Raw genomic sequence first — 22,459 nt, forward strand, 5'->3', positions numbered from 1 at the left:
GAGGATGCCCAACAGATGCTCCATAGGGTTTAGGTCTGGAGAGATGCTTGGCCTGTCCATTACCTTTATCATCAGCTTCTTTAGCAAGGAAGTGGTTTTCTTTGAGGAGTGCTTGGAGTTGTTATCATGTTGGAATGCTGTGTTCTGTACTGGAATTCAGCGGGAGAGCGGTAGCACAGCTGCTCCCCATTCACACCTAAGACCTTGTAACACTACCGAGTCACATGACACCAGGGAGGGAAAATGGCTAATTGGGACCAATTTTGTCATATCCACTTAGAAGTATACTCACTTTTATTGCCAAGGTTTACACATTAAAGGCTGTGTGTTAAGTTATTTTGAGGGGAAACACCATTAAACACTGTTATACAGGCTGTGCTCACTACTTTACATTGCAATAACACTTACAAGTGAAATGATCTAAGAGCACCACAATCAATATAAAACTAGTATATTATCCACAGTGAATAATTTTGTATGGGGGTCTGTATATTATGATTGCACACTAGGTGAACTCCTATTCACATAATCAAAAGACAAAAAGACTTCACTTATTAAACTTAATAATAACCATAAGTCACTTATACAACTTAATAATAATAACCAAATTATTACCAACATGTAAAAGCATGCATAGCACAGAGATCATAAACAATACATACAAGTACACCTGAGTGTCCCCACTCCAACGATCGTTTTGGCTATAATGCCTTCTTCTGGGAGTCAGACTCGCGGAAGAAGGCATTATAGCCGAAACGATCGTTGGAGTGGGGGCACTCCGGTGTACTTGTATGTATTGTTTATGATCTCTGTGCTATGCATGCTTTTACATGTTGGTAATTTATGGGTACATGTGCAATATGGGCTATGGTGGCCGGCACTGATAATCATCTTTACATTATATATACCTTTGTGCACTTTTGTATAGCCATTGTATTCTCATTTATTGTTCTATACACATATTACAGTATTTGCCCCTTCTTTATTTGATGCAAACAATCCTCTATATATATATGTATGTCCTTTAGGTCTATGTCAGACCAACTTTTTTAATAAAAAAAAAATATTATTATTAAATTGTATAAGTGACTCCAAGTCTTTTTGTCTTACTTTACATTGCAGCAGAGTGCTATTTCTTCAGGGTTGTCACATGAAAATATATATTGAAATACACCGTGTGTTGGGTGTACTCACTTATATAAGATACTGTACATTACAGTGCTGCTATAGCCAACTGACTCACAGGTGACAATTTCTTTGATCAGAGTCGTTCACTTTCTCTTTTCTTTGTCATCTTGCCCATCATGCCGATTTCTTCTAGCCACCACTCTTCACTGCAAAACCTGCAACACAAACATCTTAAAGGGGTACTTCGCCCCTGTACATCTTATTGTGTCTGATCGTGGGGGTCCAACCTCTGGGACCCCCTGCGATCTCCGTGCAGCACCCGGCGTTCTAAACATTATGTTCTGAATGCTTTGTGCAGGTAGCTGTCACGTCACAGCCCCTCGAATGCATGTCTATGGAAGGGGGGGTGGGGGGTGGCAGCCATTATACCCCTCCCATAGACAAGAATGGAGGGGGCATGGCAAGACATCACGAGGGGGAGTGGCATGAAATCACGACCACGGCAGTACGAACCAAGCATTCTGAACATAATGTTCGGAACGCTGGGTGCAGCACAGATATTGTGGGGGTTCCAGAGGCAGGGCCCCCGCAATCGGACATCTTATCTCCACTTTTCCAGCATCATCCTCCCATTTTCCCCACAAATGCCATCCCTCCCCCACACACAATACCTCCAGCCTCCCCCACACACACACACAATAACTCAACCTCCCACAAATCCCCCAAACCTCCCCATAAATCAGCCTCCCACAATTGTCTCCAGCCTTTCACTTCACCCCAATAATTACCTCCAGACTCTCAAAATTGCCTCCAGTTTCCCACAATTGCCTCCAGACTAAGGGAAGTCAGACAGTGTCCCTGTGCCAGCCCTTAACATGGAAGAACTACATAAGGTCCTTACCATATATCTCTTGATATCTCAGCGTGCTATTGATTGTGACACTAAGCGGGGATAGGATATTTGAGGTAAGCTGTTAATTTGCACACAAGCATAATACAGGTGCATCCTGGCCTAATGGTAGGTCCAATCATCCAATAAAACAGCATCCTAAGATGCTGCTAATTTTGTTGATTAGACCCAAACACAGATGTGGTAAGATCTGCAGTAGTAATATACTCATATGGCTTGAGCTTTGGGGGTTTTAGTGAATAGGTTTTACAATTAATGAATGCCATTTAATGGAAAAGGTATAGTTCAGAGGCGGATCCAGAGTCTAGTCTCAGTAGGGGCACTATCAGAGTATTTTGTGTTAGCAGACAGAAAATAAGGTGCTGCTTACTTAACTTACAGGTAGGTAATGCCCCCAGGTAGGTAATGTCCCCCAGCTGTCCCCTGTATGATAACCACCATATAAGCTATGTAGGTAGTAGGTAGACCCCTTATTAGCTTGGTAGTTAGTCCCATATTAGCTACGCAGGAACGTGGTAGATAGTCCCCCACATTAGGTAGGCAGAACAAGTCCCCCACATTAGGTAGGCAGAACAAGTCCCCCACATTAGTATGCAGCATAAGTCCCCCACATTAGGTACGCAGCATAGGTCCCCCACATTAGGTAGGCAACATAAGTTCCCCACATTAGGTAGGCAGCATAACTCTCCCACATTAGGTAGGCATCATAGTTAACCTACAATAGGTAGGCAGCATAATTCCCTCACATTAGGTAGGCAGCATAGTTACCCCATATTAGGTAGGCAACATAGTTCCCCCACATTAGGTATGCAGCATAGGTCCCCCACATTAGGTAGGCAGCATAATTATCCCACATAAGGGAGGTATCATAGGTAACCTACAATAGATAGGCAGCATAATTCCACCACATTAACTAGGCAGCATAGTTACCCCACATTAGGTACGCAGCATAGTTCCCCCACATTAGATAGGCAACATAGTTCCCCCACATTAGGTAGGCAACATAGTTCCCCCACATTAGGTAGGCAAAATAGTTCCCCCACATTGGGTAGGCAGCATAGTTCCCCCACATTACATATGCAGCATAAGTCTTCTACATTACATACGCAGCATAAGTCCCCCACATTAGGTACGCAGCATAAGTCCCCCACATTAGGTACGCAGCATAGGTCCCCAACATTAGGTATGCAGCATAAGTCCCCCACATTAGGTAGGCAGCATAACTCTCCCACATTAGGTAGGCATCATAGTTAACCTACAATAGGTAGGCAGCATAATCCCCCCACATTAGGTAGGCAGCATAGTTACCACACATTAGGTAGGCAGTATAGTTTCCCCACATTAGGTATGCAGCATAAGTCTTTTACATTATGTACGCAGCATAAGTCCCCCACATTAAGTACGCAGCATAGATCCCCCACATTAGGTAGGCAGCATAATTCCCCCACATTAGGTAGGCAGCATAGTTACTTCACATTAGGTAGGCAGCAGTTACCCCACATTAGGTAGGTAGCATAGTTCCCCCACATTAGGTAGGCAGCATAGTTCCCCCACATTAGGTTGGCAGCATTAGTTCCCAACATTAGGCAGGCAGTGGCCCCCACAGACATACAGCCTTCAGCCATATACAGTATATAGCTGGAGACTGTATGTCTGTGTACTGCCCTACTTTAATGCTCAGACCACCGTTCCTCTGGTGGTCGGAGCACCGAAACTGACATGCCACTGGTAACTTACCATGCATGCGTCCTCCTGCTCACTGGTCCCCTCTGCTACTATGGACTCACGGGACATCAGTGATGTCCGTGCATGTGCTACTTCCCGGCAGCCCTGCATTTTTAAAGGAAAACTGTCACCCTGATCACACACACTAAATCCAATACACTGCGTTATAGTGTGGATGACGAGGAATCCAAAGCGGGGTCACTTACTATAATCGGTGCTGTGGTTCCTAAAATATTCGCTGACGAAGTTCCCCTTCTGAATTCAGGGAGTCACAAGCAGGAGGCGGGGCCCCGACCGGCTGGCCATCCCTGCTTCTTTCCGTCTTCTCAATCAGCCGTCCCCTTAGTTAGCATATTCATATTCTGCGACTTCACATCCTAGTGATATGAGTCGCATGTCACGTGAGTGCTGCGCTGTCAGTAGAGAGCATGCTCCAGCAGCTCTACAGCTTTCACATGTATGTAAACTGCTGGCGCATGCGCTCTACCGACAGAGCGCAGGGCTCATGTGACATGCGACTCACGTCACTAGGATGTGGAGTCGCAGAATATGAATATGCTAACTAAGGGGACGGCTGATTGAGAAGATGGAAAGAAGCTGGGTCGGCCAGCCGGCGGGACCCCGCCTCCTGCACGCGACTCCCTGAATTCAGAAAGGGAATTTCCCCAACCAATATTTCGGGGACCACAGCACTGATTATAGTAAGTGTAAGTAAGTAACCCAGTGTGGGTTTAGTGTGGGTGATCAGGGTGACAGTTTTCCTTTAAAGTGAATGCAGACCCACAGAGGAGTAACAGGGTTATCCTTGTGTCCCGAAAAGATCTTTCGGGACACAGGCATGTCCTAAATCCTTATGGGAAAATTTATCTGGGAGGGGGGGCGGTGAATTGCCCTGTCACCCCCTCACTGGTATAGTAGATCCTTAAACAGTCACTATTTTGATAAGAGGATAGAATATGGTCATCAAATGTTTCCATGAGTACTATGTTTGTTTTCTGTCCCCTACAGGTAACATGCTCTACTGGAAGTAGCCGATGTAATCTAAGAATTCGGACCCACACATGCTATTGCTGTGACCTCTATAATTGTGACAAGTATGAAACCAATTTTATATTAGTCTACAACATTATTAAAACAATAAGAGGTTTCAGAAGGAGGTGACATAACTGGTGAGGTAGCCAAGGAGATTTTTCACTTCTAATTAATGTAATCCACACACATGATATAACCAAAGTATTCCAGGAAGGGAAAGAAGGAAATTCATTTTCCACACTGGTAATTTTGGAACAATTTTTAGAATCCTTTTTCCCCTATATTGGACTTCCACCATTTTTGGAATGTGAAATGTGTAAAAAAAAGTAAAACATAACAAACAAAAATAAAGCCAGCTTAGGCAAGTTCACACCATGTTTTATTGCTATACAAATGGGACATCCATTTTTGATACATGCTGGAAAAAAGTATACTGGTAGAGAAAAATGCAAGTGGTTGTATATTTGGTTCTTGTTGCAGTTGGTTTAGAATTAAACTTTAGATATTTCTGGATACTGTTTCCTAACTGGACAGACAAGAGAAGCCTACAAAAATTGGTTTCCACACATATGCTCATTTTTACCATTTTACAGAGGGTCTAGCCTTAAAGGCATTCTGGTATATACTTTACTCTCTAAGGATTTATATGCGTTTTACAAGGTGCTGGAAACATTCCTCAGAGATTTGGGTCAATAATAGCATCACACAGTTGCTGCAGATTTGTTGGCACATCCATGATGAAAATTTCCCATTTCATCAGATTCCAATGGTGCTCTATTAGATTGACATTAGGTGACTGCAGAGACCATTGGAGTAAAGTAAACTAGTTTTCATGTAAAAAAAAACTGCTTGAGATTATGTGAGCTTTGTGTCATGGTACATTATCCTGCTGGATGCAGCCATCAGAACATGGAAACACTATAGTTATAATGGGATGGACATTGTCATAACACTCTCATTTAAATAATGCTCAATTGCTACTAAGGGACCTAAAGTGCACCAATTAAATGTCCTCCACACTATTGTACCACCACAGTTGATACAAGGTAGGATTAAACCATGTTTTTATGTTGTTTACACCAAATTCTAACCCTGCCATCTGAACGATGCAGGTGGAATCAAGACTCAGCAGGCCAGGCAACGTTCTTACATTGTTCAATTTTGGTGACCCTGTCCAAATAGCCTAAGTTTCCAGTTCTTAGCTGACACCTGGTGTGGCTTTCTTCTGCTGTAGCCCATCTGCTTCAAGTTTCTACATGTGTGTTCAGAGATGGTATTCTGCATACCTTGGTTGTAACGAGTGGTTATTTGAGTTACTGTTGCCTTTAAAAATATATATATATTTTCCATTTTTAATGCAAGGAAATAACAAAATCTCCCTAAGCAGAGGGATGCAATCAAAGATACAGAAACAGTACCTATAAACAAGAAGGCATGGTTGCAGCGGAGGCTAGGGTGTGAAGCATGGTCTTGCTGCTACCTTTCTGTCATCTCAAACCAGTTTGCTCATTCTCCTCTAAAATCAACTAGGCAATTATGTACACACAACTGTCAGTAATTGTTTTTTGCGCGCAACCCTCTCTAGGGTTTACAGAGAATAGTACAAAAAGGAAATATCCAGTTTCTTAAAAGAGTACTCTGGGATGCAACTTTTTTTTTTTACCTGTCCAGAATGGTGGCGTAAAAAAAACAACCTTGAACTTACCTCCCGTTTCTCCGGTATCCTGCTCCCAGCCTCCACTGTGGTCTGCTTCCTGCTTCTTGTGTACGACTCATTACACTGCAGCTCAACTATTGCTAAGTCCAGGTCTTCATCCTTTTGTCAGGGCTCAATATGATTAGCTGTGCCACAGAGTGATAAGTGGACCACAAGAAGCGGGAGGTAAGTCTACTTTGGTTTTCTTTTTTGCAATGCCAGCATTCTGGGAAGGTAGAAGAAAAGAAAAGTTGCATCCTGGAGCACGCCATGTTCAAAGTCACTAAAATCCCCTTTCTTCCCATTCTTTAAACTTCAGCAAGGTGTCTTGATTACATCCACATGCCTAAATGCATTGAGTTGCTGCCATGTGATTGGCTGATTAGCTATCTGTGTTAACAAGCTATTGAGCTGGTGAATCTAATAAAATGGCCAGTAAGTGTTTGTACACACAACAAGGGTGAGCGGGTGGTTTGGGGTGATGTAATTAACCAATACTGTCTAATTGTTAGATCGTTCAATCTTAGATGTACACACTACAAATGTGCTATTTGATCAATCTAAATCTTTGTTTTATTTAACACACCAAAAATCGTGGACCAGCTCTGAGCAAATCACATTTTAACACTGAATTCTGTAAGAAAGATTGGAAAGCTAAATAGAGTATTTATAGGCTATATACAGTAGATAAATGCACTCCCATAAAATAAGCAGTGTCTTGTTCTAACAGCTTTATGTAACTTGGAATAAAAACGTTCCCCTAACCTTTCTTTCTTTATTTTGGCAGTTCAGATGAGGCCACCAGTTATTATGAATTTGTAGGGGTGAACAGCTGCCAGGATGTTGTTCATTTATACCGGCTGCTTTGGACATGCACCATCCTTAATATTGTGGGCCTGTTTCTTGGCATAGTCACTGCTGCTGTTATTGGAGCATTTAAAGAAATGGTAGGTTCATTTTTGATGCCCTCATACAGATATTTTAAAAATAAATCGCAGAGTTTCAGTGAGGGTCAAAGTATGCAAAACAAATGTTTTTTTTTAATACATTGTTAGGGGTATTGTGAAGAAGACAGTGAATTAGCTGAATGAAGTAGACTACAATGAACATCTCTTTCTTGAAGACTTTTCCTTACATTACACAGAAAGCTTATTGCGTTCCTATTTCAATGGTTACTGTGTAATGCCTTATTTAAGGTGCCATTAGTTGACCGTGCCAGCATGTGATTATTTTAAGGGGTCTCTTCTAACAAAAAAAAAAAAAAACAAGGATTTCCAAACAGGATAACCTCCTTTAACAGAATTTAGTGATGTTGAAACATGTGGAGAACAGCCTAAAAATGTTCTCCTTTTCTGACCCAAACAAAAAAAGGCAGGGGGCTTGATATATTTGAAGTTTATACTAGCAAACTAGTACCTTTTTACCCATATAATCTACCTCAGTGTTACTGCACTGTGGTAAATCATTATGGTCTAGGGTTAAATGGTTACAGTTTGATTTTATTAATCAGAAGTCAAACAGAGAGTATGATAGGATGTAGGGATGCACCGAAAGGGAAATGTTGGTAGTTACTGATGTACCGTACTTGAAGGTGACACCGGAACACATACGGGGTGGCTATAGAAGGTACTGGCCGGGCTTGGAGCCACAGCACTGCCACTTACACCTATCTGATTGGTTGCTATGGGCAGCTACTCCATTGTTCCTCAGCACGTTCTGATAAATCTCCCCCTTATATCTTTAAAAAACAGTATTAAAATGTTATCTAAAATGACCTCTATAACTTTCTTATTTTTCCCATATATGGAGTTGTATAGGGGCTAACTTTTCGTGCTGTATTTTTATTTGTGATCTGTATTTTTTATCAGTACCATTTTAATTTGATGGGGACTTTTTGGATTACAATTTTTTTCCGCTACATTAAATGAACAAAAATCCACAATTCCGGCCGTTGGTATGTTTTTTATTTATTTTTTTACATTTACATTGACCGAACAGTTTCATTAACATTATATTTTATTAGTTTGGACATTTATGCACCAAATATGTTTATTTTTGTTAACTTTATTTTATTTGAAAAGGTGTGTGGGGGGGGGGTGATTTAAACTTTTATTTTGTGAAAGGGGCTTTTTTTTTTTTTTACATCTATTGCCTTAATTTTTTACAAATTTATTTTAACAATATTTTTTTGTCCCCATAAGGCAGTGTTTTCCACAGTGTGCCTCCAGTTGTAGCAAAACTACAACTCCCAGCATGCCCATACAGCCAATGGCTGTAGGGCAAGCTGGGAGTTATAGTTTTGTAACAGCTGGAGGCACACAGATGTAAGTTTTTTTAACTTATGGACACTGATCAATGCTATGTTATGTTATAGGAGTCTATAGCACAGCACTGATCAGTATTATCAGCACTCCATTAACACAGGCTGCTAAGGCCTGCATTATTGGAGTGCCGATCACACAGGATGGACGAAGGTAGGGAACCTCCGCCCATCCTCTCAGCTGATCAGGACCCCGCGGGTCGAGCTACCGCAGAACGTTTTCGGCATTTTAGATGGCGCGATCCACTTTGATTGCGGCATCTAAAGGGTTAATGCCGGACATCACATGGGTCAGTGATGTCCGGCATTAGCCAGTATGAAGCCAGCTCAGCTCCTGAGCTCGCTTCATACGCCCGCCACACGGCTGCGCCATATACACATGACGGTCAGCCGTGTAAGGGTTAAGTCACCTCCTCCCAGAGCTCGGCACTGCTGGGAGGAGTGACACTGTCTCTGTAACGGAGGGCCAAAATCGCAATGCACGAGACCTGGGGAAAAGAGAGGGGCCTGGACCATGCCGTACGAGTCCCGGGGGAGGGGGGGGGAAGGGGAACCTGGACCGCAACGCACGTTACCCTGGGAAGAGGGGTGTGTGTCCTGCACCTCACACCGGAGAGGGTATAAGTTGAAAGCCACGCCTCTATTTTAGGCCATGCCCACCAAAATTATCAGCAGGAAATCCCCTTAGCCGAAAAGGGCATTTTCGCCGGCCGAAATTTCGGTGCATCCCTAATAAATAGTATTACAAAAAAATGCTTAGCCTGAGAAATAGGGGTTGAGATTACTATTACAGCTTGAGATTGCTATTACAACAAAGCCTGGAAATTAAGAAGTTGTCTGTTTATCTACAATCTGGCTGTTCAAACAAGACAATACAGAAATTTAGGTGCACTACTGTGGTAGATGTATACAATGACATTGGCTATCCCTCAACACTGATGTTAAAATTGAGACATTTGCCAGTGTATCCTTATATGAAGGACACACCAGAGCCCGCACACCAACGCCAAGGTTTCTCAAATGGCGCGGGACCTAACGCTAACCTACCTCTGCGTAATAAGCAAAAACCAGGGGCCAGTGGGCAATTACAGCAGCACTATGCCGACATGCAGCCTTGGGTGGGGCTTGTAGCCTGTCTCTCCCTCCTCCCATTGTATGTGTGCTCAGTCACACTGGAGGGAACTGGGAGCAGGCTGCATGTCGGCCTAGTGCTGCTGTAATTGCCCACTGGCCCCTGGTTTTTGCTTATTACGCACAGGTAGGTTAGCGTTAGGTCCCAAGCCATTTGAGAAACCGTGGCGTTGGTGTGCGGGCTCTGGTGTGTCCTTCATATAAGGATACACTGGCGAATGACTAAATTTTAACATTAGTGTTGAGGGATAGCCAATGTCATTGTATACATCTACCACAGTAGTGCACCTAAATTTCTGTATTGTATTATTCTAATTGTTACACATTCACACTGTTTATCTGGTGTAGGATTCTATTGTGGCACTTGTAGTCCGCTGCAGGCATCCTCCATTGTATGCATTTTTATGCTGGGGATCGCCCCTAGCAATGGACTACAAGGGCAGGATCTGCTCCCCCAGTATAAATGCACAACTGCATTTGGGGTTGAGCACCTCCAGCCATTTGAGACCACGTTTTTTGTTTTTGTTCAAACAAGACAGAAGATATGATGAGTTATAGTAATCATTAGGCTGCTGTTTGCAAGGATTCCTATAATTCCAAACATCTTCTGAAATCTGCCACTGGCTGATATTGTGGATGATACTTTTGACACAGAGGGAGCCATTTTTTATTGCTACCAATATTATTTTTATGTGACTTTTCTTATTTTTTTTCTGATATGTGATGAAAAAAAGGAGATTTTTTAACACTTACCGTAAAATCTCTTTCTCGAAGGATCCATTGGGGGACACAGACCGTGGGACACAGACCGTGGGTGTATGCTGCTGTCTCTAGGAGGTGTGTGACACTATGGCAACAAAAACAGTTGGCTCCTCCCAGCAGGATATACCCACCATCAGGCTCTGAGCTAATCAGTTTAAGTTCCAGAGCAATAGGAGGAGACTAACAGGTCAAGAAAAACCCAAAACTGTCCGAGAACCAGAAGAAAAAACATAACTGAACACACCCTCGGACAGAGAACCAAGGAAAATCCCAAAAGGGTGGGAGCTGTGTCCCCCATAGAACCTTCGAGAAAGAGATTTTACGGTAAGTGTTAAAAAATCTCCTTTTCTCTATCGGCTCCATTGGGGCACACAGACCGTGGGACGTACCAAAGCCGTCCCTTGGGTGGGCAGGTAAGCAGTCAGGCAGACGGCCATTCCACTGCCCCCTGCAACACTTTACAGATTAGCATCAGCCGATGCGAAGGTATGAACTCGGTAGAACCTCGAGAAAGAGTGCAAAGACGACCAGGAAGCCGCCCTGCAAATCCGCGAGGCGGAGGCTCTATTCTGGAGAACCCAGGATGCCCCAACAGAACGGGTAAAATGAGCCACAACCCTGAAAGGAGGAATCTTCCCCTTACAGTGATAGGCCTCCGAAATGGCAGACCGAATCCACCGAGGAATGGTGGCCTTGGAAGCAGGTTGGCCCTTTGCGAGACCTTCCGTAAGGACGAAAAAGGAATCACATTGACGAAACAAAGAAGTGATGGAGAGATAAGACCGAACAGCCCGAACTACATCCAGCTTGTGTAGTAAGCGCTCCTTAGGCTGAGAAGCAGCAGGACCAAAAGACGGGAGGACAATGTCTTCATTGAAATGAAAGGCTGAAACCCCCTTAGGCAAAAAGGAGGGATCTGGCTGGAAAACAACCTTGTCTTGGTAGATCACCAGAAACGGAGAACGGCAGGAGAGAGCTGCCAATTCAGACACCCTCCGGATGGAGTTGATGGCAACAAGAAACGCCACTTTCCAAGAAAGGAGGCGGAGAGACACCTCTCTAAGGGGCTCAAAGGGTGCACCCTGGAGGGCACTCAGAACCAAATTCAAGTGCCAAGGGGGAGAGGGTGACCGATAAGGAGGAATAGCATGCGTCACTCCTTGAAGGAAAGTCCGGACATGAGAATTAGAAGCCAGGGGCCACTGGAAAAGAACAGTAAGGGCCGAAACCTGACCTTTAAGGGAACTGAGAGACAACCCTAGTTCCAACCCCGACTGCAAAAAGGAGAGAAGACGGGGAAGCGAGAAGGTTACCGGGGAGAAGTCTTGAGCTTCACACCAATGAAAATAAGACCGCCAAGTACGGTGGTAAATTCTTGCAGAGGAGGGCTTACGAACCTTGAGCACGGTGTGAATGACTTGGGAAGAGAACCCGCGGGCCCTTAACCCCTTCCCGCTATTGGACGTATGCATACGTCCAGGCGAATTACACGTTCGCGCAAATGGACGTATGCATACGTCCAAGCGATCTCCTGCTCTGCCGCGGGCAGCGCAGGAGATCGCGGGTGGGACTCAGCTGTCAATCACAGCCGGAGTCCCACCGCAGCTGCCGGGGCCGCGATCGCGCCGGTCCCGGCAGCATTAACCCCATAGATGCCGTGATCATTCTGATCACGGCATCTATGTTGTTTGCAGGGGGAGCGCTCTCCCCCTGCCCATCAATCGCGGCGCCGCGATAAAATAAGGGGGATCGGGGGTGTCCAAGACACCCTCGATCCCCGTTGAAGAGATAGGAGTGAGGTGGCAGGGTTGCCACCCCTCCTATCCCTGCTATTGATCGGCGGAGCGGCCGACCAATAGCAGACTGGGGGCGGGGGGGTTAAAGTTCGGTTCCCCGCGCTATGCCCGCCCATCGGTGTCCGGGCACAGCGGGGGGAACCGTGTAGTAGCGGCGGCGGCGGCGATCACTTACCCGGCGGCGGCGGCGGCTGTGATCACGGCGGCGGTGGAGGTGAGTATGGCGCCGCGTGTCCATAGTCTGTTGCCTAGCAACATCTGCAGGGCGACAGTTTAGAGAGTGGTCTCTAAACTGTCGCCCTCCAGATGTTGCAAAACTACAACTCCCACCATGCCTTGACAGCTGTTTGCTGTGTTGGCATGCTGGGAGTTGTAGTTTTGCAAGATTTAGAGGGGTTCAGGCTAGAGATCACTGACAGTGGTCTCTAAACTGTAGCCCTCCAGATATTACAAAACTACAACTCCCAGCATGCTCAGACAGCAGTTTGCTGTCTTAGCATGCTGAGATTTGTAGTTTTGCAACATCTGGAGGGCCACAGTTTAGAGACCACTGTCAGTGATCTCCAGCCTGAACCCCTCTAAATCTTGCAAAACTACAACTCCCAGCATTCAGGAACAGCAAATGGCTGTCTCGCCATGCTGGGAGTTGTACTTGCGTGCATCCAGCTGTTGCATAACTACATCTCCCAGCATTCTCTTTGGCAATCAGTACATGCTGAGAGTTGTAGTTCTGCAACAGCTGGAGGCACACTGGTTGGGAAATACCGAGTTAGGTAATAGGTTCTATTACCTAACTCAGTATTTTCCAACAAGTGTGCCTCCAGCTGTTGCAAAACTACAACTCCCAGCATGCACATTCTGTCAGTGCATGCTGGGAGTTGTAGTTTTGCCCCCCCCCCCCTCCCTCCCATGTGAATGTACAGGTTACATTCACACTGGCGGCGGATTACAGTGAATTCCCTGCTTCAGGTTTGAGCTGCAGCAGCCGCAGCTCAAACTCCTAGCGGGAGACTCAGTGTAATCCGCTGTCAGTGTGAATGTAACCTAAAAACACTACACTAACATAAAATAAAGAGTAAAACACTACATATACACACGTACACTGCCCCCCCCACCACCCCTTCCCCCCCCAATAAAAATGAAAAACGTATCCTACAGCAGTGTTTCCAAAACGGAGCCTCCAGCTGTTGCAAAACAAAAACTCCCAGCATTTCCGGACAGCCATTGACTGTCCAAGCATGCTGGGAGTTTAGCAACAGCTGGAGGCACCCTGTTTGAGAATCACTGGTGTAAAATACCCCTATGTCCACCCCTATGCAAATCCCTAATTTAGGCCTCAAATGCGCATGGCGCTCTCACTTTGGAGCCCTGGCGTATTTCAAGGCAACAGTTTAGGGCCACATATGGGGTATCGCCGTACTCGGGAGAAATTGCCTAACAAATTTTGGGGGGCTTTTTCTCCTTTTACCCCTTATGAAAAGGTAAAGTTGGGGTCTACACCAGCATGTTAGTGTAAAAAAAAAACATTTTTGTACACTAACATACTGGTGTTGCCCCATACTTTAAAATTTCACAAGCGGTAAAAGAAAAAAAGCCTCCAAAATTTGTAACGCATTTTCTCCTGAGGACGGAGATACCCCATATGTGGGCGCAAAGTGTTCTGGGGACGCACAACAAGGCTCAGAAGGGAGAGTGCACCATGTAAATTTGAGGTCTAAATTGGTGATTTGCACAGGGATGGCTGATTTTACAGCGGTTCTGACATAAGTGCAAAACAATAAATACCCACATATGACCCCATTTTGGAAACTACACCCCTCACGGAATGTAACAAGGGGTACAGTGAGCATTTACGCCCCACAGGTGTCTGACAGATCTTTGAAACAGGGGTCTGTGAAAATGAAAAATAAAATTCTCCCTGCACCCCTTATTACCTTCCGTGAGGGGTGTAGTTTTAAAAATGGGGTCACATGTGGGGGGTCCACTCTTCTGGCACCACGGGGGGGGCTTTGGAAATGCACATGGCCAAATTCTCTCTCCAAAAGCTCAATGATGCTCCTTCTCTTCTGAGCATTGTAGTTCGCCCCCAGTGCACTTCACGTCCACTTATTGGGTATTTCCATACTCAGAAGAGATGGGGTTACAAATTTTGGGGGGTATTTTCTGCTATTATCCCTTGTAAAAATGTAAAATTTGGGGGAAAACAAGCATTTTAGTGTAAAAAAAATATTTTTTTTTTTACATATGCAAAAGTCGTGAAACACCTGTGGGGTATTAAGGTTCACTATACCCCTTGTTACGTTCCCCAAGGGGTCTAGTTTCCAAAATGGTATGCCATGTGTTTTTTTTTTCTGTCCTGGCACCATAGGTGCTTCCTAAATGCGGCATGCCCCCAGAGCAAAATTTGCTTCCAAAAAGCCAAATGTGACTCCTTCTCTTCGGAGACCTGTAGTGCGCCAGCAGAGCACTTTTCATCCCCATATTGGGTGTCTTCTGAATCGGGAGAAATTGGGCTTCAAATGTTGGGGGGTATTTTCTGCTATTACCTTTTTTAAAAATGTAAAATTTTTGCTAAACCAAGCATTTTTGGTAAAAAAAAAATTATTTTTTTTACATATGCAAAAGTTGTGAAACACCTGTGGGGTATTAAGGTTCACTTTATCCCTTGTTACGTTCCTCAAGGAGTCTAGTTTCCAAAATGGTATGCCATGTCGTTTTTTTTTGCTGTCCTGGCACCATAGGGGCTTCCTAAATGCGACATGCCCCCCGAGCAAAATTTGCTCTCAAAAAGCCAAATATGACTCCTTCTCTTCTGAGCATTGTAGTTCGCCCGTAATGCACTTCAGGTCAACTTATGGGGTACCTCCATACTCAGAAGAGATGGGGTTACAAATTTTGGGGGGTATTTTCTGCTATTAACCCTTGCAAAAATGTGAAATTTGGGGGGAAACACACATTTTAGTGAAAAATTTTTTTTTTTTTTTACATATGCAAAAGTCATGAAACACCTGTGGGGTATTAAGGCTCACTTCATTCCTTTTTACGTTCCTCAAGGGGTCTAGTTTCCAAAATGGTATGCCATGTTTTTTTTATTTGCTGTTTTGGCACCATAGGGGCTTCCTAAATGCAACATGCCCCCAAAAAACCATTTCAGAAAAACATACTCTCCAAAATCCCCTTGTCGCTCCTTCGCTTCTGAGCCCTCTACTGCGTCCGCCGAACAATTTACATAGACATATGAGGTATGTGCTTACTCGAGAGAAATTGGGCTACAAATTCAAGTATAAATTTTATCCTTTTACCCCTTGTAAAAATTCAAAAATTGGGTCTACAAGAACATGCAAGTGTAAAAAATGAAGATTTTGAATTTTCTCCTTCACTTTGCTGCTTTTCCTGTGAAACACCTAAAGGGTTAAAACACTTACTGAATGTCATTTTGAATACTTTGGGGGGTGCAGTTTTTGTAATGGGGTCATTTATGGGGTATTTCTAATATGAAGACCCTTCAAATCCACTTCAAACCTGAACTGGTCCATGAAAAATAGCGAGTTTGAAAATTTTGTGAAAAATTGTAAAATTGCTGCTGAACTTTGAAGCCCTCTGGTGTCTTCCAAAAGTAAACACTTGTCAATTTTATGATGAAAATATAAAGTAGACATATTGTATATGTGAATCCAAAAAAAAAAATATTTGGAATATCCATTTTCCTTACAAACAGAGAGCTTCAAAGTTAGAAAAATGCAAAATTTTCAATTTTTTCATCAAATTTTGGGATTTTTCACCAAGAAAGGATGCAAGTTACCACAAAAATTTACCACTATGTTAAAGTAGAATATGTCACGAAAAAACAATCTCGGAATCAGATTGATAAGTAAAAGCATTCCAGAGTTATAAATGTTTAAAGTGACAGTGGTCAGATGTGCAAAAAAGGGCTGCGTCCTAGAGGTGAAAATGGGCTGTGTCCTTAAGGGGTTAAAAACTGCGGTCTCAACCGCCACGCCGTCAAATGCAGCGACTGTAAATTGGGGTGGCAAAGAGGACCCTGAGAGAGCAGGTCCGGACGGAGCGGAAGGCACAGTGGAGTGTCGTCCAGGAGCCTGACTACGTCGGCGTACCACGACCTTCGGGGCCAATCTGGAGCTACCAGAATGGTGGGGACGTCCTCTGCCTTGAGCTTCCTTCAGCACCCTGGGAAGGAGCGGAAGAGGAGGGAATAGATAGGGTAGGGCAAACCCCGCCCAAGGAATCACTAGGGCGTCCACGCCAAGAGCCTGAGGGTCCCGGGACTTGGACACAAAAGGAAGGATCTTCCGATTGTGCCGGGACGTGAAGAGGTCCACGTCCGGAATGCCCCAGAGGTCGCAGAGTTGTGCGAAGACCTCTGGATGTAGAGACCACTCGCCGGGGTCGGGTGAGGACCGACTGAGGAAGTCCGCTTCCCAGTTGAGCACCCCCGGAATGTGAATCGCCGAAATGGCCGGAACCTTGCTCTCCACCCAGGTGAGAATCTTGGTCACCCAGGCCATGGCTGCCGAGCTGCGAGTGCCGCCCTGTCGATTTATGTACGCCACGGCCGTGGCGTTGTCCGACTGAACGCGGACAGGACGGGAATGAAGACGGGACTCCCAATGAAGAAGACAAAGAAGAATCGCCCGTAATTCTAATATGTTTATCGGAAGAAGGGTCTCCTGGGGAGACCACAGTACCTGAACCGTCCAATCCCTGAACACGCCGTCCCAGCCCGACAGGCTGGCATCCGTTGTAACAACCTACCAGTGAAGGGGAAGAAACGACCGCACTTGGAGAAGAAGGGGGGAGCGGAGCCACCAGAGCAGAGACTGACTGACCCTGCGAGGGAGAACAATCTGATGATCGAGGGACAGAGGAGACCTGTTCCATCGGGAAAGAATCGCCAGTTGAAGGGGGCGGTAATGAAACTGGGCAAAGGGTACGGCCTCCATAGTTGCCACCATCCGACCCAGGACTTCCATACAAGTGCAGATGGAGACTGATACCCGGGACCGAAGGGAGCGGACCCCCGACCGGAGCGCGAGACGTTTGTCCGGTGGAAGACAAATCCGGGCAGAGGCCGTGTCGAATTGAAGTCCCAGGAAGGTTAGAGACTGGGTAGGACGGAGGACTGACTTGTCCCGGTTGACCATCCACCTGAAGCGAGTCAGAGTGTGGAGAGTGACGTCCAGATTCTCCAGAGTCTGGGCTCTGGTTGGAGCCTTGATGAAAAGGTCAAGACAGATAGGGTATCACCGAGATTCCCCTCGACCGTAACAGGCCCATCACTGGCGCAAGGATCTTTGTAAAGACCCGAGGAGCCGTGGCTAGACCGAAGAGGAGAGCTACAAATTGAAAGTGCCCCTCCAAAACTGCAAAGCGGAGGTACCGATGATGGCCTTGGAATATTGGCACATGGAGGAAGGCATCCTTGATGTCCACTGATGAAAGGAACTCTCCTTGTTCCAGGGACGCCACCACCGAACGGAGAGATTCCATTCGGAAGTGGCGGATGAGAAGGTGATGGTTGAGACGCTTGAGGTCCAAAATTGGACGCACAGAACCGTCCTTCTTGGGAACCACAAAAAGATTTGAATAGAAACCCCGAAACCATTGTCCTGGAGGAACGGGAACAATAACCCCCTGAAGAAGCAGAGACTGGAGAGCTGCTCGAAATTGCTTCATCAGAGGAGGAGACTGGGGGGCCCGGGAGTGAAAAAAGCGATCCCTCGGAAGGGAGGCGAATTCTATCTGAAGACTCAATCACGTCTATCTGAAGACTCAATGGAAGAGTCAGACGAGGCACCCTTAGGACGCTTGTGAGAGCGTGAAGTATGTGGAGACGAGGAACGGGCCCTTCCAGAGGTCCTGCGCAGGGAAGACCCCTTCAAGGCGGACACCACTTCCCGGGAGGCCTCAGCCACCGAACGGGAGACTTTGGTCAAGTCAGCCATATACTGGGACAGGGAAGAAATCCAGGCTGGAGGAGCGGCTGAACCCACCAGGACCGAAGGGACATCAGGGGGTACCAGGGGGTCTGGGGGAGCAGTGGAGCAGGCAGGGCAAGTGGGCTCAGCAGAGCCAGACATCTTGGTATTACAGTGCTTACAGAGATAGTAAGTCACCGAAGTTCCAGGTCTCTGTTGAGAGGAAGGAACAGCTCTGGATACAGACATAATGTAGAAAGAAAAAAAATGTCTGTGCCCCCTCACTCGCAATGGGGAAACGGGGAACCGCAGTCCCTGAGTCCCCACCTGAAAACAGAAAAGAAAAGGAATAAAAAAACTAACACGTCCCTAACTAGGAAAACAAAAAAACAGAAGACCTGGTCTGGAGCAGTCCAGACCATGTCCACGTCCTCAGACACTAAGCTTAAACTGATCAGCTCAGAGCCTGAAGGCGGGTATATCCTGCTGGGAGGAGCCAACTGTTTTTGTTGCCATAGTGTCACACACCTCCTAGAGACAGCAGCATACACCCACGGTCTGTGTCCCCCAATGGAGCCGATAGAGAAATCAGTATTTTTGGCATTTGGTATTCTTTTACATTTACACGGTGCGCTGTGCAGAATCATAAATATTTTTTTTAATACATTGTACAATTACGCACACAGTGATACAAAAGGTTTATTACTTTTATTTATGTATTTATTTGAGAGGACTGTGATAATTTAAAAAAAACAAATTTCACGTATATGCAATTATTAGATTGCATTCATTGTATATTGCTATGTCTATTGCATAGCATTATACAGTGAGATAAGGTCTCGAGTGATCCAGCCTGGCTAAGCCAGGCAGGTAACGTGACCCTCTGCCGCAATTTCAGCTCATCACCTCACGGGGTCAGATGAGCTCTCTGAGCTTGCTAATACTTTATTTAATAATTTAATTCTTTAGACGCTGTAATCGCAATTGATCCATTGCCTTTCATTAGCGGTGAGTGTCTGGCTAATGATAGTAGCCGACACTTGCTGCTTATGCGCTCTCTTCATAGTCATTCAATGCTCCACGGGCTTACATTTACGCCTGATGTCATCTAGGGTAATTGAGGTAAAATGGAAAGCTCCACATACTGTCCTCTAAAATAAGTATACAAGTAAACAAACTTACCTGTGCCCATTCTCACATTGCCATTTAGTGAGGCAGGCCTGGCCTCTTTAGCTGGTTAGGCTGTTTATTCCTTTAAGGTTGTTTTTACACGTACAGTATCCTGCACATATTTGATGCGTAGGATTTAAGGATCCTGCGCAATTGCAACTTCAAATTCTGTGCATGAAGTATCTTCATCTTTTTTTTTTTATCTTGGCTCTAGCAACATGCCACATATACCCCTTAAATTCCTTAGGATACAAATACAAGGAAAAGCTGGTTCAGCAAACTGGCTGTTATTTTATCAGCCATCTCAGGAGAACTAAATACGGTAGATACTCACCCCTGTATAGTCAACATTTAATGTACAACATTAAAGGAGTTCTCTAAGCTAAAACTTTTAACCCCCGCTGTGCCCGGGCTGTAAAACTATACATAATAACCTTTTACTTACCTGCCTACGATCCCCCGTTGTTCCGATATCGCCGTCCCGTTCTCCGGTCCCGGTCTCTTCCACTTCCTGCGGGTCGGTGACTTCACTCTGCGCTCAGCCTATCAAGCGGCCGCAACAATGTCCCGTCGCAGCCACTGATAGGCTGAGCGCAGAGTGAAGTCACCGACCCGCAGGAAGTGGAAGAGACCGGAAACGGAGAACAGGTCAACGATAAGGGAACAACGGGGGATCGTAGGCAGGTAAGTGAAAGGTTATTATGTATAGTTTTACAGCCCGGGCACAGCGGGGGTTTAAAGTTTTAGCTTATAGAGCTCCTTTAAGGATAACATTCCAGTTTCTATTGGTAACAGTAGAAATCATGATTTACCAAATACTGTGTCAGATCCAATAGGTAACTCTTAATGTTTTAATTTCTGAGGGCCACACACCAATATATGTGGACAATATCAATTAACAATATACTTTGTGGAAACATTACTCTTAGAAATATCCCAGTACGTAAATGCCGTTTTGATACATATGCGAGTTCCTTTAGCTCGTCAGCACACATTAAATGCAGATAATATATAATATACTGTACAACAAAAACACAGTTAATTCTATATACTACAAAAGTATGTAGATTTGCCTGTCGATTTTTCTGGTTTCTGACAAGGTTTGTATTTAATGTTTATACTGTAACCATTCAATATACTGTACATAGGCATAGACATTGTGATACAAATTGTTGTTCAACATTACAAAGGATTCCCAGTTGCCTTAGTCTGGGAATCACACACACATACTGTATATGTATAATATGTACTATGTAATGTATGTGTGTCCCCTCTCTAGTCCTAGATACACAACTGTTTTACCTGTTTAGTGGAATGGGTTTTCTTATCTCCTGCATAGTTATGGATTTTTACTAGTACAGAGAAAAAGAACTTTCCATTTTATCCCTAACGCTGTGGAAAGTGGAGGTAAGATGCATTGTTATTTCTAGGCATCTTCCCGTCAATGAACGATGGCAATAAGAATATCACTTTAAAAGAACTTTCAGGGAATCTTTACTAAGCATGGATACACTTACATATATTAGAACTTGACAGGTTGGTTTCACAGAAACCTAAGGTTCAGTAAACCCATTTCTAATGCAAGTTTATTTCCAGTATATTGTTATCTTGCACTTTTCATAAAAAGGTGTAGTTGTTCATTGACTAAAAGATGTCTAGCTAACAGACATATGTTTTAATATCTCTGTGTTGTCCTGGCTATTAAAATCTGTTTGCGTTAAAGAGAATGTATCATGAATTAATTTTCATTGAACATTTTCATGTATCAATTAATTTTAAAGCCTTATTTTACCCCCCAAAATCTCCCTTCAGACTGGTTTCACATTAGTTTAATAGGGACTCATTTTTGCATCCATTTTAGAAACTTTGACAAGTTTTGGGTGATGTAGTCAAAATCTAGACTGAAATTTACATGGAGCAATTTCATGAAGATGTAAGTGTGAATTCTGGTATAGGAATGCCATGATTTTAGCGATGATGAAGAGTGTAACATCACCTGAAACGTGTTGGGTTGTACAAAGAGTTTGGATTTTAAGCTAATCATCATGTATGGATGCCTCAAGATCCAGGTATCATTTTCACTTGCTTCATGTTGCTTCTCAGATTCATTCCCATTCAGATCTGGCTTACAGGTCTTACATTAATGTTTGTTATGTTTTATACACTTTTGGCCTTCATAAAAAAGGAGGGCATGGCTTCACTGAAAAAGTGGGGTGACTAAAATATGACAAATGTGGGCCAAAATAGGATTTAAAGTTTGCTGCACAAGCCAACCGCCCAACAATTTATGAACACACAACCACAAGCACACTCCATCCATACATCCCAGAGCACCTCCTCACTCCTACATATACTTCCATAACAACACCAACCAACTGAGGGGATTTAACTGGTTCCAGAGGGACAACTAACTTCCTCAAAGTCAATCAGGGCATCCAGACCTTGTCAAATTTCTTTGGGCACTTCCAACTTATATATACGGTTCTATACAGCGGAACATATCTATTAACCAGATTGAACCAACGTACGGTGTCCATTTTAGGACATCAGCCGTGAGCTGTACCTCGCTCATCCTTCAGCCAAAACGGCGTCCCGTCTCCTCCCTCAGACAAATTGCTGTCAGTTTTCAGCCATACCTCCCTCATCCTTCAGCGAATACAGCGTCCCTCCTCCTCCCTCAGACAAATTGCTGTCAGTTTTCAGCCGTACCTCCCTCATCCTTCAGCGGAAACTGCGTCCCGCATCATCCCCCCTCCGTCAGGTGTCAGCCAAAACCTTTGTAAACATAAACTCTGTCATACCTCAGACGAAAATGAAAGTGCTGAGCAGAGCAGAGCTTCATCAGACCTGCTA

The 22,459-nt window shown here is 44.6% G+C and overlaps 1 protein-coding gene across 2 annotated transcripts in view; it reads left to right on the forward strand.

Annotated features, from left to right (window-relative positions):
• Positions 1-22,459, forward strand: part of TMEM255B (transmembrane protein 255B) — a 110,668-nt gene that overhangs the window by 82,538 nt on the left and 5,671 nt on the right. For both annotated transcript variants that reach the window (XM_056555985.1, XM_056555986.1), the window contains exons 6-7: positions 4,772-4,857; positions 7,279-7,438. In XM_056555985.1, coding sequence (XP_056411960.1) covers positions 4,772-4,857; positions 7,279-7,438 — 246 coding nt within the window. The remainder of the gene's footprint in view (positions 1-4,771; positions 4,858-7,278; positions 7,439-22,459) is intronic.

Source organism: Hyla sarda, chromosome 2 (assembly GCF_029499605.1).
Source record: "Hyla sarda isolate aHylSar1 chromosome 2, aHylSar1.hap1, whole genome shotgun sequence".
Lineage (NCBI taxonomy): Eukaryota > Metazoa > Chordata > Amphibia > Anura > Hylidae > Hyla > Hyla sarda.